Source organism: Anabas testudineus, chromosome 15 (assembly GCF_900324465.2).
Source record: "Anabas testudineus chromosome 15, fAnaTes1.2, whole genome shotgun sequence".
Taxonomy (NCBI): Eukaryota; Metazoa; Chordata; class Actinopteri; order Anabantiformes; family Anabantidae; genus Anabas; species Anabas testudineus.
This window is the reverse complement of record NC_046624.1, coordinates 15,177,774-15,195,641: the sequence shown is the minus strand read 5'-3', so window position 1 is coordinate 15,195,641 and position 17,868 is coordinate 15,177,774. Positions and strand designations below refer to the sequence as shown.

The following is a 17,868-nucleotide window of genomic DNA, read 5'->3' as shown; positions in this document are numbered from 1 at the left end:
CGGCCTTGCCCCCCGAGCCTCCGTCATATCCGTGTCTCTCTGGTTTTGGCAAGAAGCTTGTTTTCCTACTTTAAAGAGTATACAACTCGTTTTTTTCCCCGGTGGCTTAACCTCCTGTTTCTCCTCAGCCTTGCTTTTTTTACGCTCACCTCACACACCTTTCATCTCCATCCCTAGCCGTCAGTTGTCAAGTTGTCACTGTCACAGTGCTACACATGTGGCACCAAAATGACAACAGCCTGCTGCGTTGCACCACTCAAGTCATACAAATTACCCATGAGGCCAAGGGGCACACATCTCCCCAATAATTGTTCCGGGAGGTTTGCATATGGCCGCTGGAGTGATGCTCACAGACCACCTTACTCAAATGGTGTCTGTGTGTGTGTGTGTGTGTGGCGAGAGGGGGTAACACGACAGGTGGGCCTTCATCAGTGTACTGGCAGCTGTGACTGTGGCAGGTTTGTAATGGGTTGTGTGCGTGTGCTTGCTTGTTTGTGTGGCATGTGTGGTCACAATTTGTCCGTTGAGGTAAAAATATGCTGTGTGTGTGTGTGTTTGTCTAAGTATGTGTGTGTTTGCTAGTGTTTTCAGTGTGTGTGTGTATATATGTGTGATTGCTCAGGCCTGGCACTGGTTGAACTGCTTAACTAACTGAGAGGGGAGCAGGTGACAGCTACACTGAGGGAATGAACCAAGATTGCAAAAACGGCCCGATTAAAAATCTGAGAAATGGAAAAGTGGGGGAATCCAAACTCATTTCGTCTCCGAATGTCATTCTGGCTATATCTGCCCCATAGGTGTGTTCATAAATAGACACAAGCAGGAGAGGGATGGAAGAGAGAAAAGAGATGAGACAGCAAGCGAGGGGCCAGTTGGTTGGCATATTAGCTGTGTTAGAAAGCAATCGAACAGAAAACTTTAGCCACTTCTTGAGTGTTTGCACGTCTAAACATGTCTTTGCTGCATTGCAGTCACACACTCACCAATTACACTATATTGTCCCAGGTAAAAACTTTGTGTTTATCTGTGAGAAACATTTCTAATGCAGATGGATGTTTAGGGAAACATCTCTGGAAAAAAGAAATGTTTGTGGCTATAACATACACAGTCATATTTAAGACAAATATTAATAAATACATATTTACCCATTAAAATGAACACAACAAAGCCAAGAAATTAATCTTTTTACATTTTGTGAGTATGTAGCAATGGGCACTTTTCTGTCCGACTTTTTTAACACAGTTTTTTTTTTTAAGCAGAATAGGCAGAGAGCTTAATAGCTGTCAGTGTGGACAAGCTGTGGTTTAACTGGCTGTTTTAAGCAACAACACGAAATGGGTAACCACACACGGTACAACCATCATGAAAGTTTGTGTGAGCATGTGTGAGTTTTTGTCTTACCTCTCCTCCATTCACATACTCCATGACGAAACAAAGGCGATCTTTAGTCTGGAATGAATACTTTAATGACTGAAATGAGAAACAAACGCACACAATCACACAGACATACATAAAACATAATTATTGAACAGTTTCACTTCTACTATACAGTGCAGTGTATATTGTGCCTTTCACGTTGGGCTTTCATGTACAATTTGCATTGTGCAATTAGATGTATTAAATACAGTGGCATAAAATAAAATCTTAAAAAAAGTAGTAAACTATGCATTTACCAACAAGTTTTATCCACTAATTCTGTGGAAACACACACATAAGCACAGATAGATAAATTCAGTTTGCCAAATAACACATAATGTACTCTTGACATTACAAATATCACATTGCTTTTTCTATTGTACAGTACATGCACTCCTGTATGGTGAACAACTAGATTTCTGGTCCCATTCTGGCTAAAACAGCAAAACTTGATCATTCATTGCTCCAAACTGTTTGTGTGTATTTGCTTATTTCAAAGCAAGTATGTGTTCGTGAAGGAGGAGTGTGTGTGCATGCCCATGTGTGCATGTGTTTTCTTTCAGGGGACATAGCTGCCAAACAAAAGAACAGTTGGTTGGAGTCTCTTTGTGGCTGCAGGTGTGACAGGGGGTAAACTCAGATGTGAACCATAATTGCTCTCATGACAGTGCATGTGTGTGCACATTGATTGTATACAGTATATGAATGTGTCTCTAGATAGCATGATAGAAGTGAGCAGCGGCAGAAGTGTGTTTATGTATATTAAAAACGGTGTGAAGCTAACAGATGTGGTCGTTAATGTACAACAATTTGCTGTGTGACTCCTAATTAGCCTCAAGAGACTAAGGTATATATAGAATAAACATGCTGTCTGTGCACACATGTGACATGCACTCTTGAAGATGTCTGTCCTTTTGCATCTGCAACTATAGTCATTTCAGAAAGTATTCAGACCTCTTCACCTTTTGCACACTAGATTTAATTTTAGATTGTTAAAACTGACAGTTTTGTGGTGAGGTCCTGTTGGGGTTCCACCTATGGAGAACTGCGTTGAATGGACATAGTGTAAAAGGTGTCGCTTATTCCAACTCCAGATCTTTTATATACAACAAGTTAAGACATAGACCTCAGAAATGGAATACAATGAATTTCTAAACTTTTGAGTATTGCTGGGAGCACAGTGGTTTAAATTACTGTGAAATAGAACAGGCTTGAAACTAACAGGACTTTCTAGAGTTTGTCTTTCCTGAACAGAAATGGAAGAACCGGTGGAAGGACAACCATAAATCAGGAATTTATGATAAAGTAGCTAGATAAAAGTCAACATGAGAAAACAGTATTTAAAGTACTCTGGAGCATAAGGCAAAAGATTCCCTGATACAACCTAAAATTTGTCTTTTTGTGTAGAGCTCCACATACTGTCTAAAATGACTTCAGGACAAGTCTCTCCGACTGTCCTCGAGGACCTCAGCCTAAACTCAGATTAAAACCCATAGAATATCTGTGGAGAGATCTGAAGATGGCAGCTCTCAGGGGCTTCCCAACCAATATTCCTAAGCTGGGATCCACCAGGAAGAAGGAGATGAACTGCCTAAATCCAGGTGTGAACAAGAAAGACTCAAAAATGGGCCTGCTTTCAAAGGGGCTTCTACAAAGTATTGAATTCATTTAAAACAAAAAAAAAAAGAAAGAAAAAAATATTTAAATATATATATTTAATGAATTTGCAAAACAAAAGAAATTCTAAAAACATGCTTTGTATTTGTCATCATGGGTTACTGGATGGAGACTGACTTTAACTATTTAAAATAAAACTTGTGTGCAAAAAGTGAAGGGTTCTGAATGCTTTAGATGGCCACTGTCTGGATTTAAACTAGTTGTGTGAATGAAGTACTTACAGTGAGGAACGGGTGTCTGGTGTTTTTCAGTACCCTGCTCTCTGTGAGTGTGTGAGCCACTTCATCCTGTACAGACATTATCCAGTAAAATATAATCAAACAACTTAAATGAAGAGCAGATACTGACATCTGACGTACTCAAAATTTTAAAATAAAAAACAATTTATTGCCATATGTTTATTTTTGTCGAAATTTAGTTAAAAAGATGTAAAAACCCACCCCAACAGGTGAATAGTCTCTGTCAGACTGACCTTGGCTATAATTACTTCTTTTTTAAGGATTTTCATGGCGTAATACTTCCCGCTGGCCTTCTCTCGAACAAGAATCACTTTGCCAAAGGTTCCTTTTCCCAGCAGCTTCAGGTAGTCAAAGTCACTCATTGTCTGAGGAAATAAACACAGAAGACCAGTGTCAGTGATTCATCTATGCATTGAGCTGAATAGTTATGTAATGGCGTTTGGAAGATTTTATTTCCACTGGCAGTGTAGGGTCTTGCAAATACAACAAAACACCTGCAAGGCCTGCAATTGAGCATCAATACATTTTCTCAACAAACCAATTTTAGTCACAGAAGAAGCTAAACTTCCTAAATAACAAATCTAAATCTAAACAAAAGCAGCCAAGAGGTTTACATAAACAAAATGCAATCTAAAATTGGCAACACATTTTTTTTTTACAACCGAAAACAGGATTACTAATCTGGCCAGACATTGCCAACTTTCTCTACTTGATATATGTGGGGTGTAATGAACAGTGAAGCCTGCAGGAGCCTCTAAATGTGTAGTTTACCAATTTAGTTTACCTTTCATTCCGGCAACATTTACAAGAGTTATTTTGCATGACAGCACTACAATTTGGGAAAACCAATTTACACCCCTGTTGTTACAGTGGCTTTTTCATTAGTTGACACAAACCTGTGACTGAGGGGACAATTTTTTAAATTACTTGCTGTCAAAGTTAATAACCCATTATTTGGCAATGAACAACAATAGCACATCTGTAATAATTTCTGTATTTCGAGTATAGACTGTGTGAGAGTGACTTTGTGTTTGTAAGTTGTCACATGTTACTTTGCGTTTGTGGTGTGTGGTGGAGATGTCCATCTCCTCCTCAACCATGTTGTCGATGTTGGAAGTTGGGCTGCACTGGATCCTTTCCTCTTCTTGTCTCTGCAGCTTGTCAGCTACCATCTGGATGGCCTCTGTCCACTCATCTCTGGGTTTATAGCACACAACAAAACAAAGTTTGTGACTTTTATCAGACAAAATTATTAATCAGGAAATAAGATTAATCTTTGCAAAATATAATTTATATATGTCACAATCTCCAGTAGGTTGTCTAGTACACGTAAACATGTTTAAAGTGTTTTCAATTAACAAAAACACCTATTTGTTCAACAGAGAGGAAACATGGTCAACTAGAGAATCAGTCAAATGAGCAATGATCACGGAGCAGAACTAATGTCTACCAGTCTGTGTGTGTACAGTATGTGTCTGTGGGAGAGACTGAGTGTTTGTGTGTGTGCCCAATCACATGTCTATGCATTAGAGGGAACAATGCATTGTTGTTTGCTAACATTGTTCCTCCCCATTGACTTTCCATTAGTGGTGCGGTTCAACATCTGCTGAGGAAAAATGAGAGTTTGATTTTGTATGTGTGTGTGTCTCATGTGTAGCGAAAGGCCAGCCATGCATCAGGATGAGCAGACACGTTAAATGTATTTAACGATGATGAATATAATGGTTTATGCGCAGCCAAGCTTCCCTCTGCTCTGTAAAAAATGGATGAAGAGAACGCTTAGAGTAAATTAGGCTAATACAGAACTTGAAGTTGGTCTATCAACGTCCTCCGATTGTAAACCTGGTTAACTTCATATTCATATTCAACATAATCACTTTGGTTATCGATAACATTTCTAATTTTAAACATAAAGTCAAATAATGAATATGCTGTTTCCACAAAACCGATGTGTATTGAGGAAGAATTCTTCCTTGAAATTTTTTCCCCTCTGATCTTTTCTCAAACAGTGTTAATCCTGTGCCACATGCAGGGGTTACATGTTAGCAGAAAACACTAAAGATCCTGAACTGAGGTGAACCCAAGATGACATTCAAATATTCGGAAATCCTCAGGACTCCGGAGAAGCAAGTCAGGATTTACAAGCGTGCGCTTTCAAATACACTTACCCAGTGTAAGCTGTGAGAAGATCATAAATAATGAAACCTGTTTGACTCCCAAACGATCACCCTTGTGTCTTTTGTTTTGTTTTGAGTTAGATGCCCGTATGTTTCCTTGAGGGATCTGGAAGAACATCCATCTGAACCTAAACAGAGCAGTGTGTTTTTAAGATCTGAATCCCTTTCTACTGCAAAGACTTCTGAGCATACCCTACACACTCCAAAACAAGGGCAAACTCAAGTTACGCTCCATCTACAACAATGGGCACCCATGATGAGAGTGTATGTGTGCGTGTAGCTACATAAAAAGCAATGGGAACTCTCTCAAGGTCAGGCAGCAGATAAATGCTCTCTCGCTTGGTTAGAGTGTTGTTTTTTTGTACAGTATAATGAGGTTTTTTTTTTGCTAATGAGAGATAATGGGCCTGCCTACAGTCGGGCATCATGCCAACATGTGCCACCCTCTCTGCTCACGGTTGGGGCTGTGGTAGCTGGAGCTCTGCCAGCAGTGGTACAGTACAACAGATACAGTAACACACACACATACACCCAGTTGTGGCACAAACGCACACTTCTTTCTAACCCACTTTAAATTCAATGATAAACACTTGTACAACAACCCATTTGAACATCTGGAGTTTACAGTTACCCACCTATAGATTTGCATATTGTATTCACTTAACTTTATAAAAAACATAACACAACTGAAAGTTAGCCATTTTATGTTAACTCTGAAATGAGGGAGGCAAACTGTCAGAAAGCAACATATATCACAGACAAAGTTGGACAGACAGCTGCAACACTCACACAGATAGAAACACACACACAGACTCAAAGGATGCACAGAAGCATCTGTGGTCTTCTGGGCAAAGCTGTTCATTTTCTGGAGATAAACACCTCAGCTCCTCAGAAAGGAACTGAGCAGCTGGAGAATTTATGCCGACGCTACTTGAAAGGTCTCCTTTCCACTCGGTCTCGCTCACCCTCTCTCTTTCCCTCAGACATTTATACAAAACTCAGAAACCATCTACGATGCAAACCTTGTCATACATATCTATACTCTTTCATGACACTTACCTACATGATATACAGTATCATTTTTTTTAACTAGCAGATATTGTATGTATTTTTCCACTATTTTATCTTTTGTGTGTAAAGTTCTCACCTATAACTAAAGTTTAAAAAGTTTTACTTGGGAGGTTTTAACTTGTTTTTCATTCAATGCTGCATGGAGGGAAATAATACAGGGGTACAATCAATAACTTATTTTGACAGTTTGCCCCAAGGAATCTTCTTAAGTCACTACATAAGAAACTCTGGGAAAGCTCTGCCTGAATATTAGTAATATCCTAAATATAACCTCTTATATCTTATAAGAAAACAGTGCTTGAGATCTTCATTGCTCACTAATAATATATGTAATATGTTTTAAGAACTACGATACATCTTTTGAGTAGTTACTGTACCTCTCATCAGGAGAGTCCACATGGAAGGTCCTTTCAATGACGGTGGTCCATTGGAGGCAGCGTATGATGAAAGTGTTTGGCTTCGGCCTCTCCGTCTTCATCAGCTGACATTCTGTAACAGCCAGCCAGGGAGACACAGCTGTCTTTTCTGTACAATTAAATGGTATTTTAAGCCTGAATAGCACAACATTAGAGAACATGGAAGATGTTGGTGATGATGACCAACATGTAAGCAGGATTTGCAGTGTCTTTTTTGTATATTGGTGTTTTACTGTTGCTATTGTTCCACTTTATTATATTTTAGTGGGTTAGTGGTCAATTGTCTTTACCTCCTGCTCTACAGCAGCGCTATTTGAAAACATTGCCTATATGAACACTGGAACAGGTTGCTTCTGTGTTTTAGGGTGCTTGAGTTGTGGATGTTGATTCACTGTCACACTCATGGCTTACTCAGATACCTAATAATAACATTATTGTCAATTTAACACCCATGCTTTTCCTGCTCTGACCAGACAAACTGTCTGTGGTTAAAACGACCAAGGAAATAATGTACCCCTGCCCGTTACTAACATTAGAATATGTTTTGATACTCTCTAAACCACAGAAATTCATGTTGATTTGCAACTTGCCCTTAACATTATCATTAAGAAAACATACAGCTGGTATTTTAATTTGTTATTTTAAAAATAGGGAATAACTTCAACAACCGATGACTCAAATAAAGGTGCTTTTCTGTGCCAAGGCATATTATGTGTTGCAGCACATACGCATCTGGCGAATATCCGAAGAGACACATTTCTGTGAAAATGGGCAATACAGTAGGCCATTATTACACAAATGCATAATACAGTACACAAACGCAGAAACGTACGCACACATAGCCAGATGGGGCTGTGAGCTCGCTGTGGGAAGGCATGCATCTTCATTGTCCCTCAGCAGTCTCTGTGGTTATTGGGGACAAGAGCTGATGTAAAAGAGCATCATGATCCATCTTCTGTCCTCATCTCCCCCACTTCTTCTTCATTCTGCATATATCACCCTCCATTTGCCTCTCATATTTTCTCCTCCCCTCTGTTCTCCTTTTTTTCTTCCTGTCATTCTCCCACCTTCTCTCTTGCCTTTATCTTTCCCCCATTTATTTCCTCTCCTCTTCCCCATTTCTCCTTTCCTCTCACCTCCCATCCTCTCCTATTTCTTCTTCCAATTACTTCCTGTTTAAGTGTGGCACAGCACAGCACGTCATGGCTCAGCCTAAATATAGACAGGAAGGTTAATGACAACACCACTCAGGTCATATAGACAACAGAGTTTCAATATAAAAGCTCTCTCTCTCTCTCTCTCTCTCTCACACACACACACACACACACACACACACACACACACACACAAGTTACTGGAATGGAAGTTACTACGTGACCCGTGAAGATGGCCTGCTGTGCTGCCAGAAAACAAGGTCATGCTATGGTTGTTATCAAAAAACACAGACAGGCAGACAGACAGGCAGACACACAGACATACACACACACACGTAGAAGTGAAAGTTTGAATGTTAAAAGAAACCAGGTTGTTTGCTACAGTAAGCAATTGTGAAATCTGTGTAGCAGTTTAGTCGGTGGATGTGAGTGCATGCATCAGGGTGTGTGTGTGTGTGTGTGTGTGCATGTGTGAGCGACAGGCTTGTATGTATGAGTCCCTCTGCAGGGAACAGGCCTGCACCATCTCTGTTCCATCTGACCACTTCTGTTGTTCACAGACACATAAACACACACACAGAGGCACACACAAATAAACAAACACACACACATACACACACACACGCCACCTGGCCTCCCAGCTTTGGGCAACAGATGTGGCAGTGCCAGTGCTGTGCCAAGCAGCCGGGGCCGGATGTATGGCCTGGCTTGTCCTCCTCACAAACTCTTTTCCTGTCCCCCTTTTCCTCGTTCTCCAATCCTGTCTTCATCTCCTCCTCCCTGTCTGTTCAGTGCTGCTGAAGCTCCTCTCCTCCCTCATCTTTGCTTCCTCATGCCCATACCTCATCCGCAAAAGCCTCACCCTCCATCCCTCTCTCCAGCTCTCATCCATTGCTTGCTACCCTAATCATCCTTCCAGCTCTGTCCTCTCGTTTCTTCCCCTCTCCTCCCCAGGTCTCCAATTTTATCTTCCTCTGCCCCTTCCGATCGACTCCCATCGCTCATTCCATGTGCTTGTCCTCCCTTCTGGACTCCTATCTTTCTTTTTCCTCCTTGGCCCTTTGATGTTCCATTCTTTATCATTTTCTCTGAAGTATGAGCTTGGATTCTGCCATTCATCACAATTTTCCTGTGTGTATTTTTGCACACATTTTTCACCTTTTCTCCACTACTTTTTCCCACCTCTCCTAGTCATGATAATTTTATTAGACATATATTAATTTAAATACAATGGCAGATAGCACATTCAAACCTATGGTCCCTATACAACAATAAACTATGACTATACTATGCAAGTAAATACAGTGACATCTGCATCAGTCCTTGCCAAAAGGTACTTATCTAATTATATTCAGCAACCAGAGATGATTACAAACAACTGCAACAGCATAGGATCCATTTATTAATAGAGAGTGTTTTCTCCAGTACATTTATGGTTTCTAATATACCAATATTATGAGTGCAGTTTTGCTTTTATTTTGTAGAATTAATAATTACATAATTATATTTACTCAAAAAGGGTTATCCACGCATTTACCCCATTGCAACTTAATTGCTATTATTAATTGATCTGGTCTAAACCAAAACGTGACAAAACAACATTATACTGTAAATAGGTATTTACAGTAACACTATTATTTACCTTGCTCTTCTCTTTTGGCCCACATTTTGATTGTAGTCTCTATGTTTTTGTGTTTGTACAAATATTTGTTAAAAAAAGTAATTTGATTGATACATTCCGATTTTAAAACAGACAATATATTACACTGGTCAACTTATCTCAGTACAGAAGCTTAGAGAGGTCGAACATTAATCAGGTTCTGCCTTGACCAGTTTAACTTTTTTTTTGTTTAATGTTCTCTGCAAGATACAGTAATCAAAAAGTAAAGTAAAAAAAAAAAAAAAACTAAAGCTGATGTGAATTCACAACCATCTGTACTGTACTGTACTTTTCTTCTGTTAGATTTTGGATTACCACCATTTTTATTTCAATGCCTGTAAAGCAATCTGCATTTACTGTATGAACAATGAGAGGCAATGTTGGTGGTAATGAGACTGGGAGACATTAAAATTAATCTTGTTAACTCATTAGCTGGTTAATTGCACATGTCAATGACTCTGTGGAGCTTGTTAACCAGGTGCAGACAGATGATATACTGATAAATGGTTAATTAGAGTCCTAAGTGAATTCTGTAAAACATATGAACACTGTGAGTCCTCACAAGATGTCTGACAAGATGTTTTGACACATCATGGGTAAAACTGATGCAATAACTGTTGTACCATTTCACTGTGACTCTGGGTGATGAAACCACAACCGATATTTCAATACCTCTCATGAGTTGACTAAATTATGACAAGGCAGTAAAAACAAAAAGTGCCCCATAATAGTTGCATCTTTCAGTTGAGGATCAATAATGGAATTGGTGAACTAATACAGATACAATAGAATTTAGAGCACAGTAACAAGAGGCTGTTTTGATACGACGGGTAACATACTTGCTACTGAGAAGTTATTTAGGGGGTAGGGCAGGTCTGCGTCCTGAGGTTTCTCTTTGTAGCCGATGAAAGAGCCGTCTGTCTTCAACAGGAAGTAACGTGGTCGCCAGTTCTTTATGTATTCACCTAAACAAAAAGATGGATACAAAGAGAGGGTGGAAAATTTAAGTCAAATACATCAAACAACTGGATTTAGATCATGAGGGCAACTGTGACAATCATGCTGGAGCCAACAGTGCACTCAGGGTAATGTGATTATAATGACCATAATGATATGTGGAACGTATTAATAGCAACAATGAGGATGCTTGTGATTTTAAATACTTTTCCCTAGACAGACATAATCTGTCCAAAGGATATCATACACATATACACACTGTAGTGTTTAGACACAGAGTATCTCTATGGTTCCCCCAGCGCTTGCCAGATTCAGATCGGATTATCATGTAAAAAATTACAAAAACATGTTTACCAGCACAACACTACACACTAACTATCCATGCCAGAAACATCATCTGGCTGATACATGGGCAGGTGTCGAGGTGATGACCCCTCTGCCACACGCACGCACACACACACACAGGAAGGGGATAGGACAGGAGGGCTGAGATGGGATGAGATGAGATGAGATGACATGAGATGAGATAAGATTACACATAGAGAATAACCCTTCTTAGACCGTGGCAACAAATAACAACATCTGCTGAGCAGCTGGTGGCAGAGTATTACCCAACTGGCTGGCACAGACTGGCACTAAGGTGGCACCACAGCTTTATCAGATGACCCGCTAAAGGATTACATGAGTGTCAAACATTTCCACACCACAGAAGCAGATAACACTTACTGGAAACAGCATGGATACACACATGGATTAAAGTACACACACTTGCAGATTCACACATGGTTGGACAAGTACAATGCGTACAAACACAGGCATGAAACTTGGAGCACCCTCACATGGACATGCAGAGTTGAAGTACTGTAGAAGTAAAGGGCACAGGAAGAGACAACAGTTACTTTTCAGCCTACCTACTTTTCAAGCCCTTTTAATTAAACACCTGCTCCTTGACATCCACACATACATTTATACATCTTGTAAAGACATATTAGCAGACAGAAAGATGCATATGTTATGCACACATAAACACACTCATAAGCGGCACACACACACACACACACACACACACACACACACACACACACACACACACACACACACACACACACACACACAAGCTTAGTAACAGCTCTGATCACCTAGGCTAATTCGCTGGGAGGGGAGAATAAGCAGCATGTGTATGTGTGTGTGTTCTATTTGTGACATCCATTTAAAGCGGAAATGACAGCAGGCCGTGCTCGTTAACACATCGCCGAAAAACACCTGCTCTGCTGAAGGGACCGTGCGACTGCGGGCCCTGCCGGTACCTTTGGGTGCTGCTGGTGGTGGAGGTGTGTGTGTATGTGTGGTGGTGGTGGGGTGGGTTAGCAGCTGATTTGAACCACCACACAGGGACATAGAGAAAGACACAGATAAATAAGAAAGTGCTGCTGAGTGCCAGTGCGTCATCAGGATTACAAAATCACACCTCTCCTTTCCCCTCTGAGTCTCTATTTTTCTCTTTTTCACAAAACCGCCCACTCTTTGCTCCTTTCCTAATACTTCTCCTGTTCTTCAGAAACAAAGCATATTCTTTGGATCATTTGCAACTGATAAACAGTGTGTTGTCAGTTGGGGTGAAGGGGAAAGGTAGGAGGAAGAACAGAGAGAGAGGGACAAGGAAGAGATAGGAAAAGTTTAGTCATTTATGGAAAGCAAAGCAAGAGAAGGTTAGGTTGGGTTTGGGTTTAAAATTGGCCAAAAAGAAAATTTCATCTCATTAATTCAGACCAAACAATACCAAACCAGACCTGAACCAGAACCAGAATTTAGGGGACTTTGACATTTTTGGTGGCTTTTTTTTTTCAACATATACTGTTAAAAACACTGTAAAGAGATGAAGAAATCCACAAACTACTAGGGCTGCAGACAATAAAAACTAAAGTTATACAATATAATTTCAGGAAATAAAATAGATTTGAAGTAAATATACTTATTTTTAATATATAATAATGAGTTTTGTAGGAACTGTGTCAGAAAGATTTAAGGTTTTAAGGGAAATATTTGAGCCTGTATCTTCCTATCACATAGGTGTGTCTGTTAATTGTGTTCAGATTCTGTAGGCTGACATCAGAAAAACAAATGTGAATGTGTGTGAGCACTCAAGTTGAAAGGTTAAAGATACTGACAGGTGACAGGTGTGTCTATTCCAGCAGTGAGCTGAAAAACTAATGACTGAATAAAGTAAGCATATGGAAAAGACAGCATTCAAATAGACAGGAAAAGTGAAGATGTACTGAACGACAAAATGGATAAGGATAAAGAGAAAGTTAAACAGATAAAACTATTATAAACTGGCAGTGATGATTGGCTTTCTGGTCCAAATCCAGTCATTTCTCTGAGTCAGTTTCTAGAGGAAGTGTCCAACCAATGGAAGCCTGTGGCTGGCCACTTCATCGCTCAGCTGTCCAGTACAACTGAAAACATTTAAGCAATCCTTCTGAGCAGCATGTATACGTGTGTGTCTGGAGTATGTGTTTGTGTGTTCATGTCCACTGGGGGGTGGAGGAGGGGGCAACCAGGGGTGGCACAGATGGAGAGAGGAGATGGACAGTTGTCCACACATGCAGGTCCAGAGAAACACAGACACTTATGCACATACACAAACTAACACAATTCTGTTTCAATCGTTCCAATACTCCGAATGATCCAATGGTGTTCTGTCAAGCTATCCCGTCTTGGCCTTGCCTGTAATGAGTCCAGCGAGCTCTCCCACTCTGGACAGCTTGTCTGGGGAGCCACATGTCTCTAGTTTGGACTGCTGGAGAAAACAGAACAGCCGGTCTCCTTCCCACACCATCTCTCTCGGACTCCTCACTTCAGTTTCATTTAGTTTTCTGCACAACTTTACTTTTCCCTTAAGGCCAATTAGTAAATACTACACTACACAGTGTTTAAGACAACAGGAGTCTCTTGTTTCTTGTTAGAACGACAAGATATCAGTAATACCAGAGAACGTGGGTGATCTCAAAGATCCTCTAACAGAGGATATTTAGGAAGATAACATACACCTTCCTGAAGTGTATTTAACTTGTTTAAAACACACACTTGTGCAGCAGTTCTGAAGTGCTCTCCATTGAACTTTTCTACTTTTCTGATTTTTAATTTTACCTTTATTGTTAACAGATTCCAAAAACTCTAGAATAAATAAACAAAACTCAATGAAAATAAGCAGATGTTCACTACAAACAACCACAGCCACTGCATTGGGTACAGGTGGCAAACTTTCCCCATGGGTTTGTCCCTCTATTGGTATGAGCTGCAGAATTAGGTTTAAAAATGAAACCAGACTTTTTAAAGTTATTTTGGAATGTCTAGGAGAAATAAATCTTGTTGGCACATCCTCCATTTGCAGCTTGTGGATTTAGCAGTAAGAGGCAGAGATGAATCAGCTGTGACTGTGTCTGTTCCAAGCTTTCTGATTGGACAATTACAACAACGCACTGAGAAACTGTCACTCAATTAGCAGACTGATTAACTATTCATTTCAGACAGAGGGGGAAAAGGGAGAAAATTAGCTAGAGAAAGGCAGAGATGTAAAATAGGGGACAGGTACAAATGGTAAGGCTGAACTTCAGCCAGCAGAACAGAAATGAGTCACACAAACTTTACAGTTTCTCTCTCCGTCTCACACTTACTCCTTCAGGACACCAGCACACCTCTGCTCGCCTGTTTTACTGGATGCCACATTTCAGCAAAAAATGAGACAGACGATAAGCAGCAAAAACCTTGATGACAATTAAATAAATAACTCCGTAACTATGTGAGCTCACCAGCCATTTGTTAATCAACCCAAACAGGGATTTAATTTAATGCTTTGGCCGAGGCTGGAGCTGATATGCAGATGGCGCAGAGACGGGGCTGTGTGACTGGCACTCTGGGAGCTGGAGGGGTGGCGAATGATGGTGTATAGAGGTAGGGGGAGGCGGATAGAGAGGGTGGATAGGGAGGTTCTGCCACGTTCCAGCACATACACAGCAGCTCAGCAGTAACGAGAGGAATGTGTTGTCTGGCCACGCAATAACACATACACTTGTATATCCATAGACACAATTGAGCATTCGTGGCAGTAACACTGGATTTAGCCGTTACAGGACAGAATAAATTTAAAGTTTACTAACCATGTGACTGAGTAGCCGGTTGGCTGGCTTCCCGGCTGATAATCAGACTAACTAAAGAAAAAGCTAACAGACAACGTAGCTTACCGGTTCTTCTTCTTACTTTCTCATGATCTCACTGAGAAACAGCTATGAAATATGTGTGCTGAGGCGTAACTGACAAAAATATATGAATGCACTAATGAATGAACACTAAACATTTACTGGTTGTAAAGTCTAAAATACAAACAAACAACATATACACCTAGAAAATGTTCTATATTTTCTCTGGGTATACTTCTGCTTAGCTATTTATTAATTTACATTTAGTAATTTGGCAGATGCTTTTATCCAAAGCAACTTATGAGTGAGAAACAAGGTAAAGGGCACAGGCGGGATAAGCGTAAGGTCGTCTTGCCTAAGGACCCCTATTGGAGATTTGAATTTGAACCCACTACACTATCCAGCCATACATTTTAAAGAAAAAAGTACTGTTTAATACTTTACTGATTAATTGCCAATATTTACTTAACCTGTGTTACTGCATAGTATAGCAGTATAGGGGTTTCACCATAGTACAAGAGCAGGGTGGGTTTGAGCTGAAAATCCTGGCAGGCTGCTTGAGCTGATCTCCTTATAGACACAGGTCAAGACACCTCCAGACACAACAGCATGCTGAGGTGTTTAATGGGTTTGTGTACATGAGTATTAGAGTCTGATACTTAGAGAAATAGGAGGAAGAGAGAGATCATGTTCAATATGTGGCAGGTATTAAATAAGTAAGTGAAGTGAGTGAAAGGGGGAGGTGATTGTCAACAGCACAGAGGGCAGTGGAGGTTAAGAATGTGTGGAATTGTGCAGTAAGACACTTGATGAAGACATCTGTCTGAGAGTGTGTCCATGAATGCTAGGAGCAAGCAAAGGCACATAATGCAGCGCTGGAGTCCCTTTTACTGGTCTGAAACAGTGTTAAAAGAAAACATTGAATAAAGAATAATTAAAATAGACCGATCTGCACAGTTAGTTTCATTAAGCATGCGTGTTTACAAGCATACACCTGTGTGCATGACCCTGACCCTAGCAGTTCTAACTCCAGTCTGCTCAGACATCTTAAGGTGAATCCAGGTTCTTCAAAGCAAATCCACTTACAGTGCATTAGTCTCATTACCACATCGGGGTTAGAATGGTGTTTATATGAGCGTTTGCATGTGCATGAGTGCTTTAAATACAGAAACTATCACTGATGGCAAAAGTGCAGCTTCCTTTTCAAATTCACAAGGCATTTATTTCACTGTAAATAAATAAATATTTTATATAAATGGGGGTGCAGCTGGTTTTAAAGGTTTATTGCGGGAGCAATTATGTAAGCATGTGCCTCAGTCTGTGGAAGGAGACTACATGGAGGCTACTGCTGCTTAGAGATGAAGATGCTAGATTGACGAATGTGTAAAAAGGGCTGAGCCAGACACTGAATGAGAGAGAGAGAGTATGCAGTTAAGGCTACAGTATAGCATGACAGAGAGACAGGGCAGGGCAGCCACAGGGCAGCCAGATTGAGTGGAAACCCATGGGAGTGTGGCCATTCCTAGGGGGCCACTAGGAGATTTCAGCCAGCCAGCTGCACACAGCCAGAACCTCCTGGTAGGCTGTGCTGGATGCACATATATGCACTCACACACACAGGCAGGCTGCCCTGGTGCCCCTCTGCTCCCCCAGCTGGTACAGAAGAAGGCACACTCATAGAAACACACACACACAGGCAATATTTTGCTGATTCACAATGCTAAACATAAATAGCACTAAATCTCAAAACAAAAAATTACTTAACTACTACTAATGAACTAGTCCTGTTTTATACCTGTATGTTCTTATTACTGATCCTTTCTGCTTTTCTTTGATCTCCTGCGGTACCACTATAGTCCAGTAGATGGTGGTGGCTCCCTGGAGCATGGTGGCCACCGCTGTGATGCTGACAGAGCTGCAGAGTGACTGACAGACACACAGCAGGCAAGACACTACACGTCCTAATCCCCCTCACTGCACTGGTGTTTGTGTGTATACAATATATATAAGATTGGGGCAATGTGTGTATATGTCAGTTGTGTCAGTGTGTGTACTTCATGCAGGCATTCAGTCAGCTTAAACCTGGATGTGTATGCGCCTGTGTGCTCAGTCATGTGTGTTGCTGGAGTGGAGGCAGGTTCCGTTGCTTCCTAAAGCACCCAAGGATTAGTGCAGAGTTAGCATATTAGCATCTAAGCTGGAGGGTTGCTGCTCAACACCACCTGTGCCAGACAGGAGGCCGTGGCTACACAGCTACCTCCTCCCCCACACCCACACTTACACTTACAAATGTAGACACACATACACAGTCAGTCAATGAAGGTCACATAGCTACAGTGGCTGCAAGCTTATTGTCTTGATTCATTCTTTTAACTACTTTATCTGTTTCTTTACATACTGTATTTTTTTTTACAATGAAGATAATTATTTTGTCTCATTAAACAATGATTAATTTAAATTCATTTTCCTCCTAAATTCAAGGTCAAAGTTGAGGAGGTTAACTGTTTTCATTACCAATTAAGCCAAAGTGCCAAGTATACAAACACACCAGAAAGTACTGTGGGCAATTTGAAGTAACAATCTTGAATCGGTGTTAGGACCACACCAATAAATATGCCTGATGGAAAATTATGACCTCCTCACCTAACTAAGGGTTATACACTTACAAAATCAATTTTATAATATACAGTATGGTATGGTTCTGAAAAATTCTGGGAAGTCGTGTAAAAATGTAGAATTGAAGGCTAAAGGCTGCTACTGAGTTTGAAAATTATTTCCAAACATACAGTATTTGCCTTTTAATACAGATGTATAAGGTTTCTCCTGAAATTAGTCATTTGGAATAGAGAGTCTGATTTTTCATCGCTAGTCTTTCCAACAAAGAATATACATGTTTAACTGA

At 40.4% G+C, this 17,868-nt stretch overlaps 1 protein-coding gene across 4 annotated transcripts in view; it reads right to left on the bottom strand.

The window, feature by feature from the left end:
• akt3a (v-akt murine thymoma viral oncogene homolog 3a) overlaps positions 1-17,868 on the bottom strand; it is a 55,439-nt gene that overhangs the window by 20,495 nt on the left and 17,076 nt on the right. For 3 of the 4 annotated variants that reach the window (XM_026354504.1, XM_026354505.1, XM_026354506.1), the window contains 6 exons: positions 10,650-10,775; positions 6,958-7,069; positions 4,385-4,529; positions 3,566-3,697; positions 3,315-3,380; positions 1,402-1,470 (listed from right to left, as the gene is read on the bottom strand). In XM_026354504.1, the coding sequence (XP_026210289.1) occupies positions 1,402-1,470; positions 3,315-3,380; positions 3,566-3,697; positions 4,385-4,529; positions 6,958-7,069; positions 10,650-10,775 (650 nt within the window). Of the gene's footprint in view, positions 1-1,401; positions 1,471-3,314; positions 3,381-3,565; positions 3,698-4,384; positions 4,530-6,957; positions 7,070-10,649; positions 10,776-16,761; positions 16,781-17,868 lie in introns of those variants that run through there. The other variant, XM_026354507.1, reaches the window with a different exon arrangement.